Here is a 23,673-nt window from a genome sequence, read left to right on the forward strand (position 1 = left end):
GTGAGTGACTGAGGACAATAGTGAATGACTGAGGACAATAGTGAATGACTGAGTAGTGAGGGACTGAGGACAGTAGTTGGTGACTGAGGACAGTAGTGAATGACTCAGTAGTGAGTGACTGAGGACAGTAGTGAATGACTGAGTAGTGAGTGACTTAGTAGTGAGTGACTGTTGACAGTAGTGAGTGACTGAGTACAGTAGTGAATGACTGAGTAGTGATTGAGGACAGAAGTGAGTGACTTAGTAGTGAGTGACTGAGGACAGTAGTGAGTGACTGAGGACAATAGTGAATGACTGAATAGTGAGTGACTGAGGACAGCAGTGAATGAATGAGTAGTGAGTGAGTGAGGACAGCAGTGAATGACTGAGTAGTGAGGGACTGAGGACAGTAGTGAATGACTGAGTAGTGAGGGACTGAGGATAGTAGTGAGTGACTGAGGACAATAGTGAATGACTGAGGACAGTAGTGACTCAGTAGTGAATGACTAAGTAGTGAGTGACTGAGGACAGTAGTGAGTGACTGAGGACAGCAGTGACTCAGTAGTGACTGACTGAGTTGTGAGTGACTGAGGACAGTAGTGAATGACTGAGTAGTGAGTGACTGAGGACAGTAGTGAGTGACTTAGTAGTGAGTGACGGTTGACAGTAGTGAGTGACTGAGGACAATAGTGAATGACTGAGTATGGAGTAACTGAGGACAGTAGTGAATGACTGAGGACAGTAGTGAATGACTGAGGACAGTAGTGAGTGACTGAGGATAGTAGTGAATGACTGAGTAGTGAGTGACTGAAGACAGGTGATATTTACACGCTACAGCACTCAGCGATCCCATACCGTGAATTTGTGTGACTGGCCACTTTGCGGTTGAGCTGTTGCTCCTACACATTTCCATCTGATAAGTGACCAGGGAACGGTACCAGGGCAGAGATGTGACAAGCTGTCCTGTTGGAAAGGTGGCATTCTATGGTAGTGTCATATTCACGGATTCCTTTAGTAAGAGACCATTCTACTGCTGATGTGTGACTATGGAGACTGCAGGGTTGTGTGCTAGACCGTATGCACCTGTTAGCAATTGGTGACTATGGAATGGCTATATATAATAAGTATAATGGGCTGTCCGCATACTTTTGGCCATGCAGTGGGCAGAGATCACTGCACTTCACCTTCTCCTATGTGGACTGTCATGTATCATTAGTTACCCTTCCATCCTTCTCACCTAGTAAAGAGACCTGAACTCTTTGATTTGTAGAGAAAATGTTTCAGTTCTGGGATACCAACTTGTGCAATATCATAAAAGGGGTTTCTCAGAGCTTCCTTCAATGGTCCCCAACTTCCTCGCTTCTCCAGTCTCTCTACTATCTTTCTCTTGCAGTCTGAGGCCGTGAAGAAGTCCTCCCGGTCAGTGGACACCATAAGGAGGCAAAGTTCAGGGCTATGGCTCAGGTATGAGATATGAGCATGGAAGAAGCCAGATGGGTTGAATTTGGGGAGACAGACAGGGGTCCATGCCTCACCTTCCCTGAAGGAACTGGAAGATGTCACCAGGTTGAAGAGCAGATGGAGGTCAATCGGGTGGAGATACTGGTCTTTCTTCCGTACTAATGTCACCAGCTGGTTCCTAGACATCAGTATTGAAAAGACCAGGCTCTTGGCCTTTGCATGCTGGAGACAGTTCGCAGCAGAGTCCCGTAAGCCCGATAGTAGTGGCAGACAGCGCACCGCGCCCAAAAGGAAACTGGGGTCAATATCCATAGAATCCAGAAGGTTGTCTGTAATGCGCTCGGAACCAGAGAGCAGCCGGCGCAGGTCGTAGCTGGGTCGTTGCTGGAATAGGTGGTGGAGTTGAGCCCCGGTGACCAGACTAAGAATCTGATAGTAAACATAGAGTAATTCCTGCGCAATCTCCTGCTCTGACTGACGAGTGTGCGTCACTGACACTAAGACCAGAGGGGAACGACGTACAAACACCACTTTATACCCATCTGTAAAAGAGAAAGCTGTTATTATACAGTACTGGGGCACTAGCTGCAGTCTCACCATAATATCCTGCACTCAGGAAGGAGAACATTGAGACTCCCTGATATGAGTTGGCTAGGATGTAAAGGAATTTGGGGCTCTCGATTAGAAAGGCTGTCACCCCCGGGACCAATGCCTGACAGCAGCCACTGCTCCCATCTTAGTAAGAGATGGGAAGCGGAGATCACCCACTGCCGGGGAACTATACATGTTCTGGGCACACAAACAGTAAGTGCTGCTTTCAGCGGACAGGTCAAAATCAGTCTCCAGCAGCAACAGGTGCTGCTTTTCCCCTGGAGTCAGCCGGCGCTGAGAGCTGCTGCAGGTAAGACGGGGAGAGCTGCTACAGTGGCGGGATACTTAGTATCAAGGCCGGAGGAACAAGGCCCAGATCAGCTTCTGAAAGAGCAATAATTAAGCTGCAGAGACTAGCACAAAATGTGTTACTATGAAACTGTACAAACTGCTACATTCAGGTTCAGCCAACAGTTACCACGTTCTGCCAAAACCCCCAAAGAACATACCACATTCTGCCAAAACCCCCAAAGAACAATCTAATGGAAACCCCTAAATAAGCCAACGCAAACATGATTTCTATTTGTGGCACCTGCGTGGATTGACCGGATAGCATTCTTGTCCGTCTCCAGAAAGGACACAAGCGCCATCATTACTCCGGCTGTGCTGGAGAGCGCCTCCTCTGACCGAAAGCGGGAATAGACCGGCTTCCCAGCTTCGCTCAGAACAAAGACATGCTTTTGGTGCTGGTACCAGTCTTCCAGAGCCCTGAATACCCCATCGCCATCTGCTTCTTGGCTTAAGGTTCGTGGGATGTCCGTCTGTCCCTGCTCAGGTGTCCCTTCCCGGCTCTGCTCATCACTCTGCAAGGAGCTTACACTCAGCTGAGTACTGAGTTTGCTGAAGTCCTCACTTATCTGCTCCATGCTACTGATCTCCACATCGCCCTCTGGTCCAGGACTCCCAGGGACAGGTCCGTCCACCTCCCCTGTGAGATCTTCATAGGACTGAGCGTGGACAAACATTGCATCATTTTGGATGGCTCCTGAGGAGTATAAAGCAGACGTGAGAAAGGTGTAGACAGTGGCTAGTGCTATGTAGTGGCATAGTAGAAAAGATCTCCTCTCACCTGGTTCCGTTCCTTGCGTCAGAGCAGGCGCCGGGCTCTGAGACCGCTCATATTCCTGTGATGCTGCAGCCGACAATCCCATCTCCCATCGTGGCTCTTTATCTACATCAGAAGTCATGAGTCCTGCAAGGTAAGTGTCTCATCGTGATACACTGCACTTTCATCTACATTTCACCTGCACATTCTATACCTACACCCGCACATTCTACTGTACATTCTATACCTACACCTGCGCACTCTACACCTACACCCGCACATTCTACTGTACATTCTATACCTACACCTGCGCACTCTATACCTACACCCGCACACTCTACACCTGCACATTCTATACCTACACCCGCACACTCTACACCTGCACATTCTATACCTACACCCGCACATTCTACTGTACATTCTATACCTACACCCGCACACTCTACTGTACATTCTATACCTACATCCGCACACTCTACACCTGCACATTCTATACCTACACCCGCACGTTCTACTGTACATTCTATACCTACACCCGCACACTCTACTGTACATTCTATACCTACACCTGCACATTCTATACCTACACCCGCACATTCTACTATACATTCTATACCTAAACTCGCACACTCTACACCTGCACATTCTATACCTACACCCGCACACTCTACTGTACATTCTATACCTACACCTGCACATTCTACTGCATTCTACACCCGCACATTCTACTGCATTCTACACCCGCACATTCTACACCTGCACATTCAATACCTACACCCGCACATTCTACTGTACATTCTATACCTAAACCCGCACACTCTACTGTACATTCTATACCTACACCCGCACATTCTACTGTACATTCTATACCTAAACCCGCACACTCTACACCTGCACATTTTACTGTACATTCTATACCTACACCTGCACACTCTACACCCGCACATTCTACTGTACATTCTATACCGACACCTGCGCACTCTATACCTACACCCGCACACTCTACACCTGCACATTCTATACCTACACCCGCACATTCTACTGTACATTCTATACCTACACCCGCACACTCTACTGTACATTCTACACCTACATCCGCACACTCTACACCTGCACATTCTATACCTACACCCGCACGTTCTACTGTACATTCTATACCTACACCCGCACACTCTACTGTACATTCTATACCTACACCTGCACATTCTATACCTACACCCGCACATTCTACTATACATTCTATACCTAAACTCGCACACTCTACACCTGCACATTCTATACCTACACCCGCACATTCTACTATACATTCTATACCTAAACTCGCACACTCTACACCTGCACATTCTATACCTACACCCGCACACTCTACTGAACATTCTATACCTACACCTGCACATTCTACTGCATTCTACACCCGCACATTCTACTGCATTCTACACCCGCACATTCTACACCTGCACATTCTACACCTGCACATTCAATACCTACACCCGCACATTCTACTGTACATTCTATACCTAAACCCGCACACTCTACTGTACATTCTATACCTACACCCGCACACTCTACACCCGCACATTCTATACCTAAACCCGCACACTCTACACCTGCACATTCTATACCTACACCCGCACACTCTACTGTACATTCTATACCAGTACCCGCACACTCTACATCTGCACATTCTATACCTACACCCGCACACTCTACTGTACATTCTATACCAGTACCTGCACATTCTATACCTACACCCGCACATTCTACTGTACATTCTATACCTAAACCCGCACACTCTACACCCGTACATTCTATACCTACACCCGCACATTCTACTGTACATTCTATACCTACACCCGCACACTCTACTGTACATTCTATACCTAAACCCGCACACTCTACACCTGTACATTCTATACCTACACCCGCACACTCTACACCTGCACATTCTATACCTACACCCGCACATTCTACTGTACATTCTATACCTACACCCGCACACTCTACTGTACATTCTATACCTAAACCCGCACATTCTACACCTATACATTCTATACCTGCACCTGCACATTCTATACCTACACCCGCACACTCTACTGTACATTCTATACCTACACCCGCACACTCTACACCTGCACATTCTACTGCATTCTACATCTGCACATTCTACACCCGCACATTCTACACCCGCACATTCTATACCTACACCCGCACACTCTACTGTACATTCTATACCTAAACCCGCACATTCTACACCTGCACATTCTACTGCATTCTACACCTGCACATTCTATACCTACCCCCGCACACTCTACACCTGCACATTCTATACCTACACCCGTACACTCTACTGTACATTCTATACCTACACATTCTACTGCATTCTACACCCGCACATTCTACTGCTTTCTACACCTGCACATTCTACACCTGCACATTCTACTGCATTCTACACCTGCACATTCTACACCTGCACATTCTACTGCATTCTACACCTGCACATTCTACACCCGCACATTCTACTGCATTCTACACCTGCACATTCTACACCCGCACATTCTACTGCATTCTACACCTGCACATTCTACTGCATTCTACACCCGCACATTCTACTGCATTCTACTCCCGCACATTCTACTGCATTCTACACCTGCACATTCTACTGCATTCTACACCTGCACATTCTACTGCATTCTACACCCGCACATTCTACTGCATTCTACACCTGCACATTCTACTGCATTCTACACCTGCACATTCTACACCCGCACATTCTACTGCATTCTACACCCACACATTCTACTGCATTCTACACCTGAACATTCTACTGCATTCTACACCTGCACATTCTACTGCATTCTACTGCATTCTACACCTGCACATTCTACTGCATTCTACACCATTCTACACCTGCACATTCTACACCCGCACATTCTACTGCATTCTACACCCACACATTCTACTGCATTCTACACCTGAACATTCTACTGCATTCTACACCTGCACATTCGACTGCATTCTACGCCCGCACATTCAGTACCTGCACATTCCAGGTAAGCAGGTTACACAAGGTAGCGCACCCTTCCCCTCTTCATGGTAAATGCAGAGGAAGGGAAACAATGAAACATTCTTATTACAGCTCAGACCTATTATCCACAGTGTAACATGGAGTCAGACTAGCAGGCAATCACAGACACAATACACACATGATATACTGGACAGGGCTAATAGAGGACACCCAATAATTACAGTCATCCCCTTACCTGGCCGTGTTCCTCCCGCTCACATTACTGGCACTCAGTACAGCACGTTACAGCCTGTGCTCCCATACACACAGAACACAGCGAGGTCAGAGACGTAGCTGATGCATTGTGGGGATTGTAGTCCTCATTCCCAGTCACTGTAGTAAGACCTGGGTATGGTGAGATATCAGGAAGAGTCAGCCAGAGGAATATATTACACTGTATTACAGTATATTACAGGGGTATATAAGATCTCAACCACATAAACAGTTTAATGTGCTAATAATAAGATTTTACTTACCGATAAATCTATTTCTCGGAGTCCGTAGTGGATGCTGGGGTTCCTGAAAGGACCATGGGGAATAGCGGCTCCGCAGGAGACAGGGCACAAAAAGTAAAGCTTTTCCAGATCAGGTGGTGTGCACTGGCTCCTCCCCCCATGACCCTCCTCCAGACTCCAGTTAGGTACTGTGCCCGGACGAGCGTACACAATAAGGGAGGATTTTGAATCCCGGGTAAGACTCATACCAGCCACACCAATCACACCGTACAACTTGTGATCTAAACCCAGTTAACAGTATGATAACAGCGGAGCCTCTGAAAGATGGCTTCCTTCAACAATAACCCGAATTAGTTAACAATAACTATGTACAATTGTTGCAGATAATCCGCACTTGGGATGGGCGCCCAGCATCCACTACGGACTCCGAGAAATAGATTTATCGGTAAGTAAAATCTTATTTTCTCTATCGTCCTAGTGGATGCTGGGGTTCCTGAAAGGACCATGGGGATTATACCAAAGCTCCCAAACGGGCGGGAGAGTGCGGATGACTCTGCAGCACCGAATGAGAGAACTCCAGGTCCTCCTTAGCCAGAGTATCAAATTTGTAAAATTTTACAAACGTGTTCTCCCCTGACCACGTAGCTGCTCGGCAAAGTTGTAATGCCGAGACCCCTCGGGCAGCCGCCCAAGATGAGCCCACCTTCCTTGTGCAGTGGGCCTTTACAGATTTAGGCTGTGGCAGGCCTGCCACAGAATGTGCAAGTTGGATTGTGCTACAGATCCAACGAGCAATCGTCTGCTTAGACGCAGGAGCACCCATCTTGTTGGGTGCATACAATATAAACAACGAGTCAGATTTTCTGACTCCAGCTGTCCTTGCAATATATATTTTTAATGCTCTGACAACGTCCAGTAACTTGGAGTCCTCCAAGTCACTTGTAGCCGCAGGCACTACAATAGGCTGGTTCAGATGAAATGCTGACACCACCTTAGGGAGAAAATGCGGACGAGTCCGCAGTTCTGCCCTATCCGAATGGAAAATCAGATATGGGCTTTTGTAAGATAAAGCTGCCAGTTCTGATACTCTCCTGGCCGAAGCCAGGACTAGAAGCATGGTCACTTTCCATGTGAGATATTTCAAATCCACCTTTTTTAGTGGTTCAAACCAATGAGATTTTAGAAAGTCCAAAACCACATTGAGATCCCACGGTGCCACTGGAGGCACCACAGGAGGCTGTATATGCAGCACTCCCTTAACAAAGGTCTGGACTTCAGGGACTGAAGCCAATTCTTTTTGAAAGAAAATCGACAGGGCCGAAATTTGAACCTTAATAGATCCCAATTTGAGACCCATAGACAATCCTGACTGCAGGAAATGTAGGAATCGACCCAGTTGAAATTCCTCCGTCGGAGCACTCCGATCTTCGCACCACGCAACATATTTTCGCCAAATTCGGTGATAATGTTGCACGGTTACTTCCTTCCTTGCTTTAATCAAAGTAGGAATGACTTCTTCCGGCATGCCTTTTTCCTTTAGGATCCGGCGTTCAACCGCCATGCCGTCAAACGCAGCCGCGGTAAGTCTTGAAACAGACAGGGACCCTGCTGAAGCAAGTCCCTCCTTAGAGGTAGAGGCCACGGATCTTCCGTGATCATCTCTTGAAGTTCCGGGTACCAAGTCCTTCTTGGCCAATCCGGAACCACTAGTATCGTTCTTACGCCTCTTTGCCGTATAATTCTCAGTACTTTTGGTATGAGAGGCAGAGGAGGAAACACATACACCGACTGGTACACCCAAGGCGTTACCAGCGCGTCCACAGCTATTGCCTGCGGATCTCTTGACCTGGCGCAATACCTGTCCAGTTTTTTGTTGAGGCGAGACGCCATCATGTCCACCATTGGTCTTTCCCAACGGGTTACCAGCATGTGGAAGACTTCTGGATGAAGTCCCCACTCTCCCGGGTGAAGATCGTGTCTGCTGAGGAAGTCTGCTTCCCAGTTGTCCACTCCCGGGATGAACACTGCTGACAGTGCTATCACATGATTCTCTGCCCAGCGAAGAATCCTTGCAGCTTCTGCCATTGCACTCCTGCTTCTTGTGCCGCCCTGTCTGTTCACATGGGCGACTGCCGTGATGTTGTCCGACTGGATCAACACCGGTTTTCCCTGAAGCAGAGGTTCTGCCTGGCTTAGAGCATTGTATATTGCTCTTAGTTCCAGAATGTTTATGTGAAGAGACGTTTCCAGGCTCGTCCATACTCCCTGGAAGTTTCTTCCTTGTGTGACTGCTCCCCAGCCTCTCAGGCTGGCGTCCGTGGTCACCAGGATCCAATCCTGTATGCCGAATCTGCGGCCCTCCAATAGATGAGCACTCTGCAACCACCACAGAAGAGACACCCTTGTCCTTGGAGACAGGGTTATCCGCAGATGCATCTGAAGATGCGACCCTGACCATTTGTCCAACAGATCCCTTTGGAAAATTCTTGCGTGGAATCTGCCGAATGGAATTGCTTCGTAAGAAGCCACCATTTTTCCCAGGACTCTTGTGCATTGATGTACCGACACCTTTCCTGGTTTTAGGAGGTTCCTGACAAGCTCGGATAACTCCTTGGCTTTTTCCTCCGGGAGAAAAACCTTTTTCTGAACCGTGTCCAGAATCATCCCTAGGAACAGCAGACGAGTTGTCGGCATTAACTGGGATTTTGGAATATTCAGAATCCACCCGTGCTGTTTTAGCACTTCTTGAGACAGTGCTAATCCCATCTCTAGCTGTTCTCTGGACCTTGCCCTTATTAAGAGATCGTCCAAGTATGGGATAATTAATATGCCTTTTCTTCGAAGAAGAATCATCATCTCGGCCATTACCTTTGTAAAGACCCGAGGTGCCGTGGACAATCCGAACGGCAGCGTCTGAAACTGATAGTGACAGTTTTGTACAACGAACCTGAGGTACCCCTGGTGTGAGGGGTAAATTGGAACGTGGAGATACGCATCCTTGATGTCCAAGGATACCATAAAGTCCCCCTCTTCCAGGTTCGCTATCACTGCTCTGAGTGACTCCATCTTGAACTTGAACTTCTTTATGTACAGGTTCAAGGACTTCAGATTTAGAATAGGCCTTACCGAGCCATCCGGCTTCGGTACCACAAAAAGAGTGGAATAATACCCCTTCCCTTGTTGTAGAAGAGGTACCTTGACTATCACCTGCTGAGAGTACAGCTTGTGAATGGCTTCCAAAACCGTCTCCCTTTCGGAGGGGGACGTTGGTAAAGCAGACTTCAGGAAACGGCGAGGTGGATCTGTCTCTAATTCCAACCTGTACCCCTGAGATATTATCTGCAGGATCCAGGGATCTACCTGCGAGTGAGCCCACTGCGCGCTGTAATTTTTGAGACGACCGCCCACCGTCCCCGAGTCCGCTTGAGAAGCCCCAGCGTCATGCTGAGGCTTTTGTAGAAGCCGGGGAGGGCTTCTGTTCCTGGGAAGGAGCTGCCTGTTGGTGTCTCTTCCCTCGACCTCTGCCTCGTGGCAGATATGAATAGCCCTTTGCTCTCTTATTTTTAAAGGAACGAAAGGGCTGCGGTTGAAAAGTCGGTGCCTTTTTCTGTTGGGGAGTGACTTGAGGTAGAAAGGTGGATTTCCCGGCTGTAGCCGTGGCCACCAAATCTGATAGACCGACTCCAAATAACTCCTCCCCTTTATACGGCAAAATTTCCATATGCCGTTTTGAATCCGCATCGCCTGTCCACTGTCGCGTCCATAAAGCTCTTCTGGCCGAAATGGACATAGCACTTACCCGTGATGCCAGTGTGCAGATATCCCTCTGTGCATCACGCATATAAAGAAATGCATCCTTTATTTGTTCTAACGACAGTAAAATATTGTCCCTGTCCAGGGTATCAATATTTTCAATCAGGGACTCTGACCAAACTACCCCAGCACTGCACATCCAGGCAGTCGCTATAGCTGGTCGTAGTATAACACCTGCATGTGTGTATATACTTTTTTGGATATTTTCCATCCTCCTATCTGATGGATCTTTAAGTGCGGCCGTCTCAGGAGAGGGTAACGCCACTTGTTTAGATAAGCGTGTTAGCGCCTTGTCCACCCTAGGAGGTGTTTCCCAGCGCTCCCTAACCTCTGGCGGGAAAGGGTATAATGCCAATAATTTCTTTGAGATTATCAGCTTTTTATCAGGGACAACCCACGCTTCATTACACACGTCATTTAATTCTTCTGATTCAGGAAAAACTATAGGTAGTTTTTTCACACCCCACATAATACCCTGTTTAGTGGTACCTGTAGTATCAGCTAAATGTAACGCCTCCTTCATTGCCAAAATCATATAACGTGTGGCCCTACTGGAAAATACGGTTGATTCGTCACCGTCACCACTGGAGTCAGTGCCTGTGTCTGGGTCTGTGTCGACCGACTGAGGCAAAGGGCGTTTCACAGCCCCTGACGGTGTTTGAGTCGCCTGGACAGGCACTAATTGATTGTCCGGCCGTCTCATGTCGTCAAACGACTGCTTTAGCGTGTTGACACTATCCCGTAGTTCCATAAATAAAGGCATCCATTCTGGTGTCGACTCCCTAGGGGGTGACATCCTCATATTTGGCAATTGCTCCGCCTCCACACCAATATCGTCCTCATACATGTCGACACACACGTACCGACACACAGCAGACACACAGGGAATGCTCCTAACGAAGACAGGACCCACTAGCCCTTTGGGGAGACAGAGGGAGAGTTTGCCAGCACACACCAAAAGCGCTATATATATCAGGGATAGCCTTATAATAAGTGCTCCCTTATAGCTGCTTTATATATATCAAAATATCGCCATAAATTTGCCCCCCCTCTCTGTTTTACCCTGTTTCTGTAGTGCAGTGCAGGGGAGAGACCTGGGAGCCGTCCTGACCAGCGGAGCTGTGAGAGGAAATGGCGCCGTGTGCTGAGGAGATAGGCCCCGCCCCTTTTTTGGCGGGCTCGTCTCCCGCTATTTAGTGAATCCAGGCAGGGGTTAAATATCTCCATATAGCCTCTGGGGGCTATATGTGAGGTATTTTTAGCCTTTATATAGGTTACATTTGCCTCCCAGGGCGCCCCCCCCCAGCGCCCTGCACCCTCAGTGACTGCGTGTGAAGTGTGCTGAGAGGAAAATGGCGCACAGCTGCAGTGCTGTGCGCTACCTTTAGAAGACTGCAGGAGTCTTCAGCCGCCGATTCTGGACCTCTTCTGACTTCAGCATCTGCAAGGGGGCCGGCGGCGCGGCTCCGGTGACCATCCAGGCTGTACCTGTGATCGTCCCTCTGGAGCTGATGTCCAGTAGCCAAGAAGCCAATCCATCCTGCACGCAGGTGAGTTCACTTCTTCTCCCCTCAGTCCCTCGTTGCAGTGATCCTGTTGCCAGCAGGACTCACTGTAAAATAAAAAACCTAAGCTAAACTTTTTCTAAGCAGCTCTTTAGGAGAGCCACCTAGATTGCACCCTTCTCGGCCGGGCACAAAAATCTAACTGGAGTCTGGAGGAGGGTCATGGGGGGAGGAGCCAGTGCACACCACCTGATCTGGAAAAGCTTTACTTTTTGTGCCCTGTCTCCTGCGGAGCCGCTATTCCCCATGGTCCTTTCAGGAACCCCAGCATCCACTAGGACGATAGAGAAATTATAATAAAACACATTAGAAGGGGTAGTTTTACTTTACACAGCATTAAAGATAATTCCGCACAGACTGAGGTACTTGAAATAAATGTAAACAGATAATGGGCACTGGGTTACACTGACGCACGTAGGGGGCACTAGGGATAAACGGATACAGAATAGAGGGCACTAGGGATAAACGGATACAGAATAGAGGGCACTAGAGATGAACGGATACAGAATGGGGGCACTAGAGATGAACGGATACAGAATAGAGGGCACTAGGGATGAACGGATACAGAATAGAGGGCACTAGGGATGAACGGATACAGAATAGAGGGCACTAGGGATGAACGGATACAGAATAGAGGGCACTAGGGATGAACGGATACAGAATAGAGGGCACTAGGGATGAACGGATACAGAATAGAGGACACTAGAGATGAACGGATACAGAATAGAGGGCACTAGGGATGAACGGATACAGAATAGAGGGCACTAGGGATGAACGGATACAGAATAGAGGGCACTAGGGATAAACGGATACAGAATAGAGGGCACTAGAGATGAACCGATACAGAATAGGAGGCACTAGAGATGAACGGATACAGAATGGGGGCACTAGGGATGAACGGATACAGAATAGGAGGCACTAGAGATGAACGGATACAGAATGGGGGCACTAGAGATGAACGGATACAGAATAGGAGGCACTAGAGATGAACGGATACAGAATAGGAGGCACTAGAGATGAACGGATACAGAATGGGGGCACTAGGGATGAACGGATACAGAATAGGGGGCACTAGAGATGAACGGATACAGAATGGGGGCACTAGGGATGAACGGATACAGAATAGGGGGCACTAGGGATGAACGGATACAGAATAGGAGGCACTAGGGATGAACGGATACAGAATAGGGGGCACTAGAGATGAACGGATAGAGAATAGGGGGCACTAGAGATGAACGGATAGAGAATAGGGGGCACTAGAGATGAACGGATACAGAATAGGGGGCAGTAGGGATGAACGGATACAGAATAGAGGGCACTAGAGATGAACGGATACAGAATAGAGGGCACTAGAGATGAACGGATACAGAATAGGGGGCACTAGAGATGAACGGATACAGAATAGAGGGCACTAGAGATGAACGGATACAGAATAGGGGGCACTAGAGATGAACGGATACAGAATAGGGGGCACTAGAGATGAACGGATACAGAATAGGGGGCACTAGAGATGAACGGATACAGAATGGGGGCACTAGGGATGAACGGATACAGAATAGGGGGCACTAGAGATGAACGGATACAGAATAGGGGGCAGTAGGGATGAACGGATACAGAATAGGGGGCACTAGAGATGAACGGATACAGAATAGAGGGCACTAGAGATGAACGGATACAGAATAGAGGGCACTAGAGATGAACGGATACAGAATAGAGGGCACTAGAGATGAACGGATACAGAATAGGGGGCACTAGGGATAAACGGATACAGAATAGAGGGCACTAGAGATGAACGGATACAGAATAGGAGGCACTAGAGATGAACGGATACAGAATGGGGGCACTAGGGATGAACGGATACAGAATAGGGGGCACTAGAGATGAACGGATACAGAATGGGGGCACTAGGGATGAACGGATACAGAATAGGGGGCACTAGAGATGAACGGATACAGAATAGGGGGCACTAGAGATGAACGGATACAGAATAGAGGGCACTAGAGATGAACGGATACAGAATGGGGGCACTAGGGATGAACGGATACAGAATAGAGGGCACTAGAGATGAACGGATACAGAATAGGGGGCACTAGAGATGAACGGATACAGAATGGGGGCACTAGGGATGAACGGATACAGAATAGGGGGCACTAGAGATGAACGGATACAGAATAGGGGGCACTAGAGATGAACGGATACAGAATAGGGGGCACTAGGAATGAACGGATACAGAACAGGGGGCACTAGAGATGAACGGATACAGAACAGGGGGCACTAGGGATGAACGGATACAGAATAGAGGGCACTAGAGATGAACGGATACAGAATAGAGGGCACTAGGGATGAACGGATACAGAATAGAGGGCACTAGGGATGAACGGATACAGAATAGGGGACACTAGGGATGAACTGATACCGAATAGGGGGCACTTGGGATGAACGGATACAGAATAGGGGGCAGTAGGGATGAACGGATACAGAATGGGGGCACTAGGGATGAACGGATACAGAATAGGGGGCACTAGAGATGAACGGATACAGAATAGGGGGCACTAGAGATGAACAGATACAGAATAGGGGGCACTAGAGATGAACAGATACAGAATAGGGGGCACTAGAGATGAACGGATACAGAATAGAGGGCACTTGGGATGAACGGATACAGAATAGAGGGCACTTGGGATAAACGGATACAGAATAGAGGGCACTTGGGATGAACGGATACAGAATAGGGGGCACTAGAGATGAACGAATACAGAATAGGGGGCACTAGAGATGAACGGATAGAGAATAGGGGGCACTAGAGATGAACGGATACAGAATAGGGGGCACTAGGGATGAACGGATACAGAATGGGGGCACTAGAGATGAACGGATACAGAATAGGGGGCACTAGAGATGAACGGATACAGAATAGGGGGCACTAGAGATGAACGGATACAGAATAGGGGGCACTAGAGATGAACGGATACAGAATAGGGGGCACTAGAGATGAACGGATACAGAATAGGGGGCACTAGAGATGAACGGATACAGAATAGGAGGCACTAGGGATGAACGGATACAGAATGGGGGCACTAGGGATGAACGGATACAGAATAGGGGACACTAGGGATGAACTGATACAGAATAGAGGGCACTTGGGATGAACGGATACAGAATAGAGGGCACTTGGGATGAACGGATACAGAATAGAGGGCACTTGGGATGAACGGATACAGAATAGGGGGCAGTAGGGATGAACGGATACAGAATAGGGGGCACTAGAGATGAACGAATACAGAATAGGGGGCACTAGAGATGAACGGATAGAGAATAGGGGGCACTAGAGATGAACGGATACAGAATAGGGGGCACTAGGGATGAACGGATACAGAATGGGGGCACTAGAGATGAACGGATACAGAATAGGGGGCACTAGAGATGAACGGATACAGAATAGGGGGCACTAGAGATGAACGGATACAGAATAGGGGGCACTAGAGATGAACGGATACAGAATAGGGGGCACTAGAGATGAACGGATACAGAATAGGGGGCACTAGAGATGAACGGATACAGAATAGGAGGCACTAGGGATGAACGGATACAGAATGGGGGCACTAGGGATGAACGGATACAGAATGGGGGCACTAGGGATGAACGGATACAGAATGGGGGCACTAGGGATGAACGGATACAGAATAGGGGGCACTAGGGATGAACGGATACAGAATAGGAGGCACTAGGGATGAACGGATACAGAATAGGGGGCACTAGAGATGAACGGATACAGAATAAGGGGCAGTAGGGATGAACGGATACAGACTAGGGGGCACTAGAGATGAACGGATACAGAATAGGGGGCACTAGAGATGAACGGATACAGAATAGGGGGCACTAGAGATGAACGGATACAGAATAGGGGGCACTAGAGATGAACGGATACAGAATAGAGGGCACTAGAGATGAACGGATACAGAATAGAGGGCACTAGAGATGAACGGATACAGAATAGGGGGCACTAGGGATGAACGGATACAGAATAGGGGGCACTAGGGATGAACGGATACAGAATAGGGGGCACTAGGGATGAACGGATACAGAATAGAGGGCACTAGAGATGAACGGATACAGAATAGAGGGCACTAGAGATGAACGGATACAGAACAGGGGGCACTAGAGATGAACGGATACAGAATAGGGGGCACTAGAGATGAACAGATACAGAATAGAGGGCACTAGAGATGAACGGATACAGAATAGGGGGCACTAGGGATGAACGGATACAGAATAGAGGGCACTAGGGATGAACGGATACAGAATAGAGGGCACTAGGGATGAACGGATACAGAATAGAGGGCACTAGAGATGAACGGATACAGAATAGGAGGCACTAGGGATGAACGGATACAGAATAGGGGGCACTAGAGATGAACGGATACAGAATAGAGGGCACTAGAGATGAACGGATACAGAATAGAGGGCACTAGAGATGAACGGATACAGAATAGAGGGCACTAGGGATGAACGGATACAGAATAGAGGGCACTAGGGATGAACGGATACAGAATAGAGGGCACTAGGGATGAACGGATACAGAATAGAGGGCACTAGGGATGAACGGATACAGAATAGAGGGCACTAGGGATGAACGGATACAGAATAGAGGGCACTAGGGATGAACGGATACAGAATAGAGGGCACTAGGGATGAACGGATACAGAATAGAGGGCACTAGAGATGAACGGATACAGAATAGAAGGCACTAGAGATGAACGGATACAGAATAGGGGGCACTAGAGATGAACGGATACAGAATAGGGGGCACTAGAGATGAACGGATGCAGAATAGAGGGCACTAGAGATGAACGGATACAGAATAGAGGGCACTAGAGATGAACGGATACAGAATAGGGGGCACTAGAGATGAACGGATACAGAATAGAGGGCACTAGGGATGAACGGATACAGAATAGGGGGCACTAGAGATGAACGGATACAGAATGGGGGCACTAGGGATGAACGGATACAGAATAGGGGGCACTAGAGATGAACGGATACAGTAGGGAGCAGTAGGGATGGGGAGACACAGTAAGGAGCAGTAGGGATGAGGGGAGACACAGTAGGGAGCAGTAGGGATGAGGGGAGACACAGTAGGGAGCAGTAGGTGTGAGGGAAGACACAGTGGGGATAAGGGGAGACACAGTAGGGATGAGGGGAGACAGTAGGGAGCAGTAGGGATGAGGGGAGACACAGTAGGGAGCAGTGGGGATGAGGGGAGAAGCAGTAGGGATGAGGGGAGACACAGTAGGGAGCAGTGGGGATGAGGGGAGACGCAGTAGGGATGAGGGGAGACACAGTGGGGATGAGGGGAGACAGTAGGGATGAGGGGAGACACAGTAGGGATGAGGGGAGACACAGTGGGGATGAGGGGAGACGCAGTAGGTGTGAGGGGAGACACAGTTGGGAGCAGTAGGTGTGAGGGGAACACAGTAGGGAGCAGTAGGGATGAGGGGAGACGCAGTAGGTGTGAGGGGAGACACAGTTGGGAGCAGTGGGGAGACACAGTAGGGAGCAGTAGGGATGAGGGGAGACAGTAGGGAGCAGTGGGGATGAGGGGAGACACAGTAGGGAGCAGTGGGTGTGAGGGGAGACACAGTAGGGAGCAGTGGGTGTGAGGGGAGACACAGTAGGGAGCAGTGGGTGTGAGGGGAGACAGTAGGGAGCAGTGGGGATGAGGGGAGACACAGTAGGGAGCAGTGGGGATGAGGGGAGACACAGTAGGGAGCAGTGGGGATGAGGGGAGACGCAGTAGGGAGCTGTGGGGAGACACAGTAGGGATGGGGGAGACAGTGGGGATGAGGGGAAACAGTAGGGAGCAGTGGGTGTGAGGGGAGACACAGTAGGGAGCAGTGGGTGTGAGGAGAGACACAGTAGGGAGCAGTGGGTGTGAGGGGAGACACAGTAGGGAGCAGTGGGTGTGAGGGGAGACACAGTAGGGAGCAGTGGGGATGAGGGGAGACACAGCAGGGAGCAGTGGGGAGACAGTAGGGAGCAGTGGGGATGAGGGGAGACAGTAGGGAGCAGTGGGGAGACACAGTAGGGATGGGGGAGACAGTAGGGAGCAGTGGGGAGACACAGTAGGGATGAGGGGAGACAGTAAGGAGCAGTGGGGATGAGGGGAGACACAGTAGGGAGCAGTGGGGAGACGCAGTAGGGATGGGGGAGACAGTAGGGAGCAGTGGGTTTGAGGGGAGACACAGTAGGGAGAAGTAGGGATGAGGGGAGATGCAGTAGGGAGCAGTGGGGAGACACAGTAGGGATGAGGGGAGACAGTGGGGATGAGGGGAGACAGTAAGGAGCAGTGGGGATGAGGGGAGACACAGTTGGGAGCAGTGGGGAGGCACAGTGGGGAGCAGTAGGGATGAGGGGAGACACAGTAGGGAGCAGTCGGGATGAGGGGAGACACAGTAGGGAGCAGTAGGGATAAGGGGAGACAGTAGGGATGGGGAGACACAGTAGGGATGAGGGGAGACACAGTAGGGAGCAGTAGGTGTGAGGGGAACACAGTAGGGAGCAGTAGGGATGAGGTGAGACGCAGTAGGTGTGAGGGGAGACACAGTAGGGAGCAGTGGGGATGGGGGAGACAGTAGGGATGAGGGGAAACACAGTAGGGAGCAGTGGGATGAGGGGAGACAGTAGGGAGCAGTGGGTGTGAGGGGAGACACAGTAGGGAGCAGTGGGGAGACACAGTAGGGAGCAGTGGGGAGACACAGTAGGGAGCAGTGGGGAGACGCAGTAGGGATGGGGGAGACAGTGGGGATGAGGGGAAACAGTAGGGAGCAGTGGGTGTGAGGGGAGACACAGTAGGGAGCAGTGGGTGTGAGGAGAGACACAGTAGGGAGCAGTGGGTGTGAGGGGAGACACAGTAGGGAGCAGTGGGTGTGAGGGGAGACACAGTAGGGAGCAGTGGGGATGAGGGGAGACACAGCAGGGAGCAGTGGGGAGACACAGTAGGGAGCTGTGGGGAGACACAGTAGGGATGGGGGAGACAGTAGGGAGCAGTGGGTGTGAGGAGAGACACAGTAGGGAGCAGTGGGTGTGAGGGGAGACACAGTAGGGAGCAGTGGGTGTGAGGGGAGACACAGTAGGGAGAAGTAGGGATGAGGGGAGACGCAGTAGGGAGCAGTGGGGAGACACAGTAGGGATGAGGGGAGACAGTGGGGATGAGGGGAGACAGTAAGGAGCAGTGGGGATGAGGGGAGACAGTAGGGAGCAGTGGGGATGAGAAGCGACAGTAGGGAGCAGTGGGTGTGAGGGGAGACACAGTAGGGAGCAGTAGGTGTGAGGGGAGACACAGCAAGGAGCAGTGGGTGTGAGGGGAGACACAGTAGGGAGCAGTGGGGATGAGGGGAGACACAGTAGGGAGCAGTGGGGATGAGGGGAGACACAGTAGGGAGCAGTGGGGATGAGGGGAGACACAGTAGGGAGCAGTGGGGATGAGGGGAGACACAGTAGGGAGCAGTGGGTTTGAGGGGAGACACAGTAGGGAGAAGTAGGGATGAGGGGAGACGCAGTAGGGAGCAGTGGGGAGACACAGTAGGGATGAGGGGAGACAGTGGGGATGAGGGGAGACAGTAAGGAGCAGTGGGGATGAGGGGAGACACAGTTGGGAGCAGTGGGGAGGCACAGTGGGGAGCAGTAGGGATGAGGGGAGACACAGTAGGGAGCAGTCGGGATGAGGGGAGACACAGTAGGGAGCAGTAGGGATAAGGGGAGACAGTAGGGATGGGGAGACACAGTAGGGATGAGGGGAGACACAGTAGGGAGCAGTAGGTGTGAGGGGAACACAGTAGGGAGCAGTAGGGATGAGGGGAGATGCAGTAGGTGTGAGGGGAGACACAGTAGGGAGCAGTGGGGATGGGGGAGACAGTAGGGATGAGGGGAAACACAGTAGGGAGCAGTGGGGATGAGGGGAGACACAGTAGGGAGCAGTGGGTGTGAGGGGAGACACAGTAGGGAGCAGTGGGTGTGAGGGGAGACACAGTAGGGAGCAGTGGGTGTGAGGGGAGACACAGTAGGGAGCAGTGGGTGTGAGGGGAGACACAGTAGGGAGCAGTGGGTGTGAGGGGAGACAGTAGGGAGCAGTGGGGATGAGGGGAGACACAGTAGGGAGCAGTGGGGAGACACAGTAGGGAGCAGTGGGGAGACACAGTAGGGAGCAGTGGGGAGACACAGTAGGGAGCAGTGGGGAGACGCAGTAGGGATGGGGGAGACAGTGGGGATGAGGGGAAACAGTAGGGAGCAGTGGGTGTGAGGGGAGACACAGTAGGGAGCAGTGGGTGTGAGGAGAGACACAGTAGGGAGCAGTGGGTGTGAGGGGAGACACAGTAGGGAGCAGTGGGTGTGAGGGGAGACACAGTAGGGAGCAGTGGGGATGAGGGGAGACACAGCAGGGAGCAGTGGGGAGACACAGTAGGGAGCTGTGGGGAGACACAGTAGGGATGGGGGAGACAGTAGGGAGCAGTGGGTGTGAGGAGAGACACAGTAGGGAGCAGTGGGTGTGAGGGGAGACACAGTAGGGAGCAGTGGGTGTGAGGGGAGACACAGTAGGGAGAAGTAGGGATGAGGGGAGACGCAGTAGGGAGCAGTGGGGAGACACAGTAGGGATGAGGGGAGACAGTGGGGAGGGGAGACAGTAAGGAGCAGTGGGGATGAGGGGAGACAGTAGGGAGCAGTGGGGATGAGAAGCGACAGTAGGGAGCAGTGGGTGTGAGGGGAGACACAGTAGGGAGCAGTAGGTGTGAGGGGAGACACAGCAAGGAGCAGTGGGTGTGAGGGGAGACACAGTAGGGAGCAGTGGGGATGAGGGGAGACACAGTAGGGAGCAGTGGGGATGAGGGGAGACACAGTAGGGAGCAGTGGGGATGAGGGGAGACACAGTAGGGAGCAGTGGGGATGAGGGGAGACACAGTAGGGAGCAGTGGGTTTGAGGGGAGACACAGTAGGGAGAAGTAGGGATGAGGGGAGACGCAGTAGGGAGCAGTGGGGAGACACAGTAGGGATGAGGGGAAACAGTGGGGATGAGGGGAGACAGTAAGGAGCAGTGGGGATGAGGGGAGACACAGTTGGGAGCAGTGGGGAGGCACAGTGGGGAGCAGTAGGGATGAGGGGAGACACAGTAGGGAGCAGTCGGGATGAGGGGAGACACAGTAGGGAGCAGTAGGGATAAGGGGAGACAGTAGGGATGGGGAGACACAGTAGGGATGAGGGGAGACACAGTAGGGAGCAGTAGGTGTGAGGGGAACACAGTAGGGAGCAGTAGGGATGAGGGGAGATGCAGTAGGTGTGAGGGGAGACACAGTAGGGAGCAGTGGGGATGGGGGAGACAGTAGGGATGAGGGGAAACACAGTAGGGAGCAGTGGGGATGAGGGGAGACACAGTAGGGAGCAGTGGGTGTGAGGGGAGACACAGTAGGGAGCAGTGGGTGTGAGGGGAGACACAGTAGGGAGCAGTGGGTGTGAGGGGAGACACAGTAGGGAGCAGTGGGTGTGAGGGGAGACACAGTAGGGAGCAGTGGGTGTGAGGGGAGACACAGTAGGGAGCAGTGGGTGTGAGGGGAGACAGTAGGGAGCAGTGGGGATGAGGGGAGACACAGTAGGGAGCAGTGGGGAGACACAGTAGGGAGCAGTGGGGAGACACAGTAGGGAGCAGTGGGGAGACGCAGTAGGGAGCTGTGGGGAGACACAGTAGGGATGGGGGAGACAGTGGGGATGAGGGGAAACAGTAGGGAGCAGTGGGTGTGAGGGGAGACACAGTAGGGAGCAGTGGGTGTGAGGAGAGACACAGTAGGGAGCAGTGGGTGTGAGGGGAGACACAGTAGGGAGCAGTGGGTGTGAGGGGAGACACAGTAGGGAGCAGTGGGGATGAGGGGAGACACAGTAGGGATGGGGGAGACAGTAGGGAGCAGTGGGTGTGAGGAGAGACACAGTAGGGAGCAGTGGGTGTGAGGGGAGACACAGTAGGGAGCAGTGGGTGTGAGGGGAGACACAGTAGGGAGCAGTGGGTGTGAGGGGAGACACAGTAGGGAGAAGTAGGGATGAGGGGAGACGCAGTAGGGATGAGGGGAGACAGTGGGGATGAAGGGAGACAGTGGGGATGAGGGGAGACAGTAGGGAGCAGTGGGGATGAGAAGCGACAGTAGGGAGCAGTGGGTGTGAGGGGAGACACAGTAGGGAGCAGTAGGTGTGAGGGGAGACACAGCAAGGAGCAGTGGGTGTGAGGGGAGACACAGTAGGGAGCAGTGGGGATGAGGGGAGACACAGTAGGGAGCAGTGGGGATGAGGGGAGACACAGTAGGGAGCAGTGGGGATGAGGGGAGACACAGTAGGGAGCAGTGGGGATGAGGGGAGACACAGTAGGGAGCAGTGGGGAGACAAAGTTGGGAGCTGTGGGGAGACAGTAGGGAGCAGTGGGTGTGAGGGGAGACACGGTAGGGAGAAGTAGGGATGAGGGGAGATGCAGTAGGGAGCAGTGGGGAGACACAGTAGGGATGGGGAGACAGTGGAGATGAGGGGAGACAGTAGGGAGCAGTGGGGATGAGGGGAGACACAGTAGGGCGCAGTGGGGATGAGGGGAGACACAGTAGGGAGCAGTGGGGATGAGAAGCGACAGTAGGGAGCAGTGGGTGTGAGGGGAGACACAGTAGGGAGCAGTGGGTGTGAGGGGAGACACAGTAGGGAGCAGTGGGTGTGAGGGGAGTCACAGTAGGGAGCAGTGGGTGTGAGGGGAGACACAGTAGGGAGCAGTGGGTGTGAGGGGAGACACAGTAGGGAGCAGTGGGTGAGGGGAATCACAGTAGGGAGCAGTGGGTGTGAGGGGAGACACAGTAGGGAGCAGTAGGTGTGAGGAGAGACAGTAGGGAGCAGTGGGTGTGAGGGGAGACACAGTAGGGAGCAGTAGGTGTGAGGAGAGACAGTAGGGAGCAGTGGGTGTGAGGGGAGACACAGTAGGGAGCAGTAGGTGTGAGGGGAGACACAGTAGGGAGCGGTGGGTGTGAGGGGAGTCACAGTAGGGAGCAGTGGGGATGAGGGGAGACAGTAGGGAGCAGTGGGGAGACACAGTAGGGATGGGGGAGACTGGGGATGAGGGGAGACAGTAGGGAGCAGTGGGGAGACATAGTGGGGATGAGGGGAGACACAGTAGGGAGCAGTGGGGATGAGGGGAGACAGTACGGAGCAGTGGGGAGACACAGTAGGGATGGGGGAAACAGTGGGGATGAGGGGAGACAGTAGGGAGCAGTGGGGATGAGGGGAGACAGTAGGGAGCAGTGGGGATGAGGGGAGACAGTAGGGAGCAGTGGGGATGAGGGGAGACAGTAGGGAGCAGTGGGGAGACACAGTAGGGATGGGTGAGACAGTGGGGATGAGAGGAGACACAGTAGGGAGCAGTGGGGATGAGGGGAGACACAGTAGGGAGACAGTGGGGATGAGGGGAGACACAGTAGGGAGCAGTGGGGATGAGGGGAGACACAGTAGGGAGCAGTGGGGATGAGGGGAGACAGTACGGAGCAGTGGGGAGACACAGTAGGGATGGGGGAAACAGTGGGGATGAGGGGAGACAGTAGGGAGCAGTGGGGATGAGGGGAGACAGTAGGG

At 51.5% G+C, this 23,673-nt stretch overlaps 1 protein-coding gene across 1 annotated transcript in view; it reads right to left on the reverse strand.

The window, feature by feature from the left end:
- Positions 1-23,673, reverse strand: part of MON1A (MON1 homolog A, secretory trafficking associated) — a 37,020-nt gene that overhangs the window by 12,632 nt on the left and 715 nt on the right. Inside the window, exons 2-5 of the mRNA XM_063941420.1 lie at positions 6,397-6,545; positions 3,161-3,283; positions 2,624-3,076; positions 1,217-1,982 (exon numbers count right to left, since the gene is read on the reverse strand). Of these exons, the coding sequence (XP_063797490.1) occupies positions 1,217-1,982; positions 2,624-3,076; positions 3,161-3,278 (1,337 nt within the window). The 5' untranslated portion in view covers positions 3,279-3,283; positions 6,397-6,545. The remainder of the gene's footprint in view (positions 1-1,216; positions 1,983-2,623; positions 3,077-3,160; positions 3,284-6,396; positions 6,546-23,673) is intronic.

The sequence above is a fragment of the Pseudophryne corroboree genome, chromosome 9 (assembly GCF_028390025.1).
Source record: "Pseudophryne corroboree isolate aPseCor3 chromosome 9, aPseCor3.hap2, whole genome shotgun sequence".
In the NCBI taxonomy this organism is placed as follows: Eukaryota; Metazoa; Chordata; class Amphibia; order Anura; family Myobatrachidae; genus Pseudophryne; species Pseudophryne corroboree.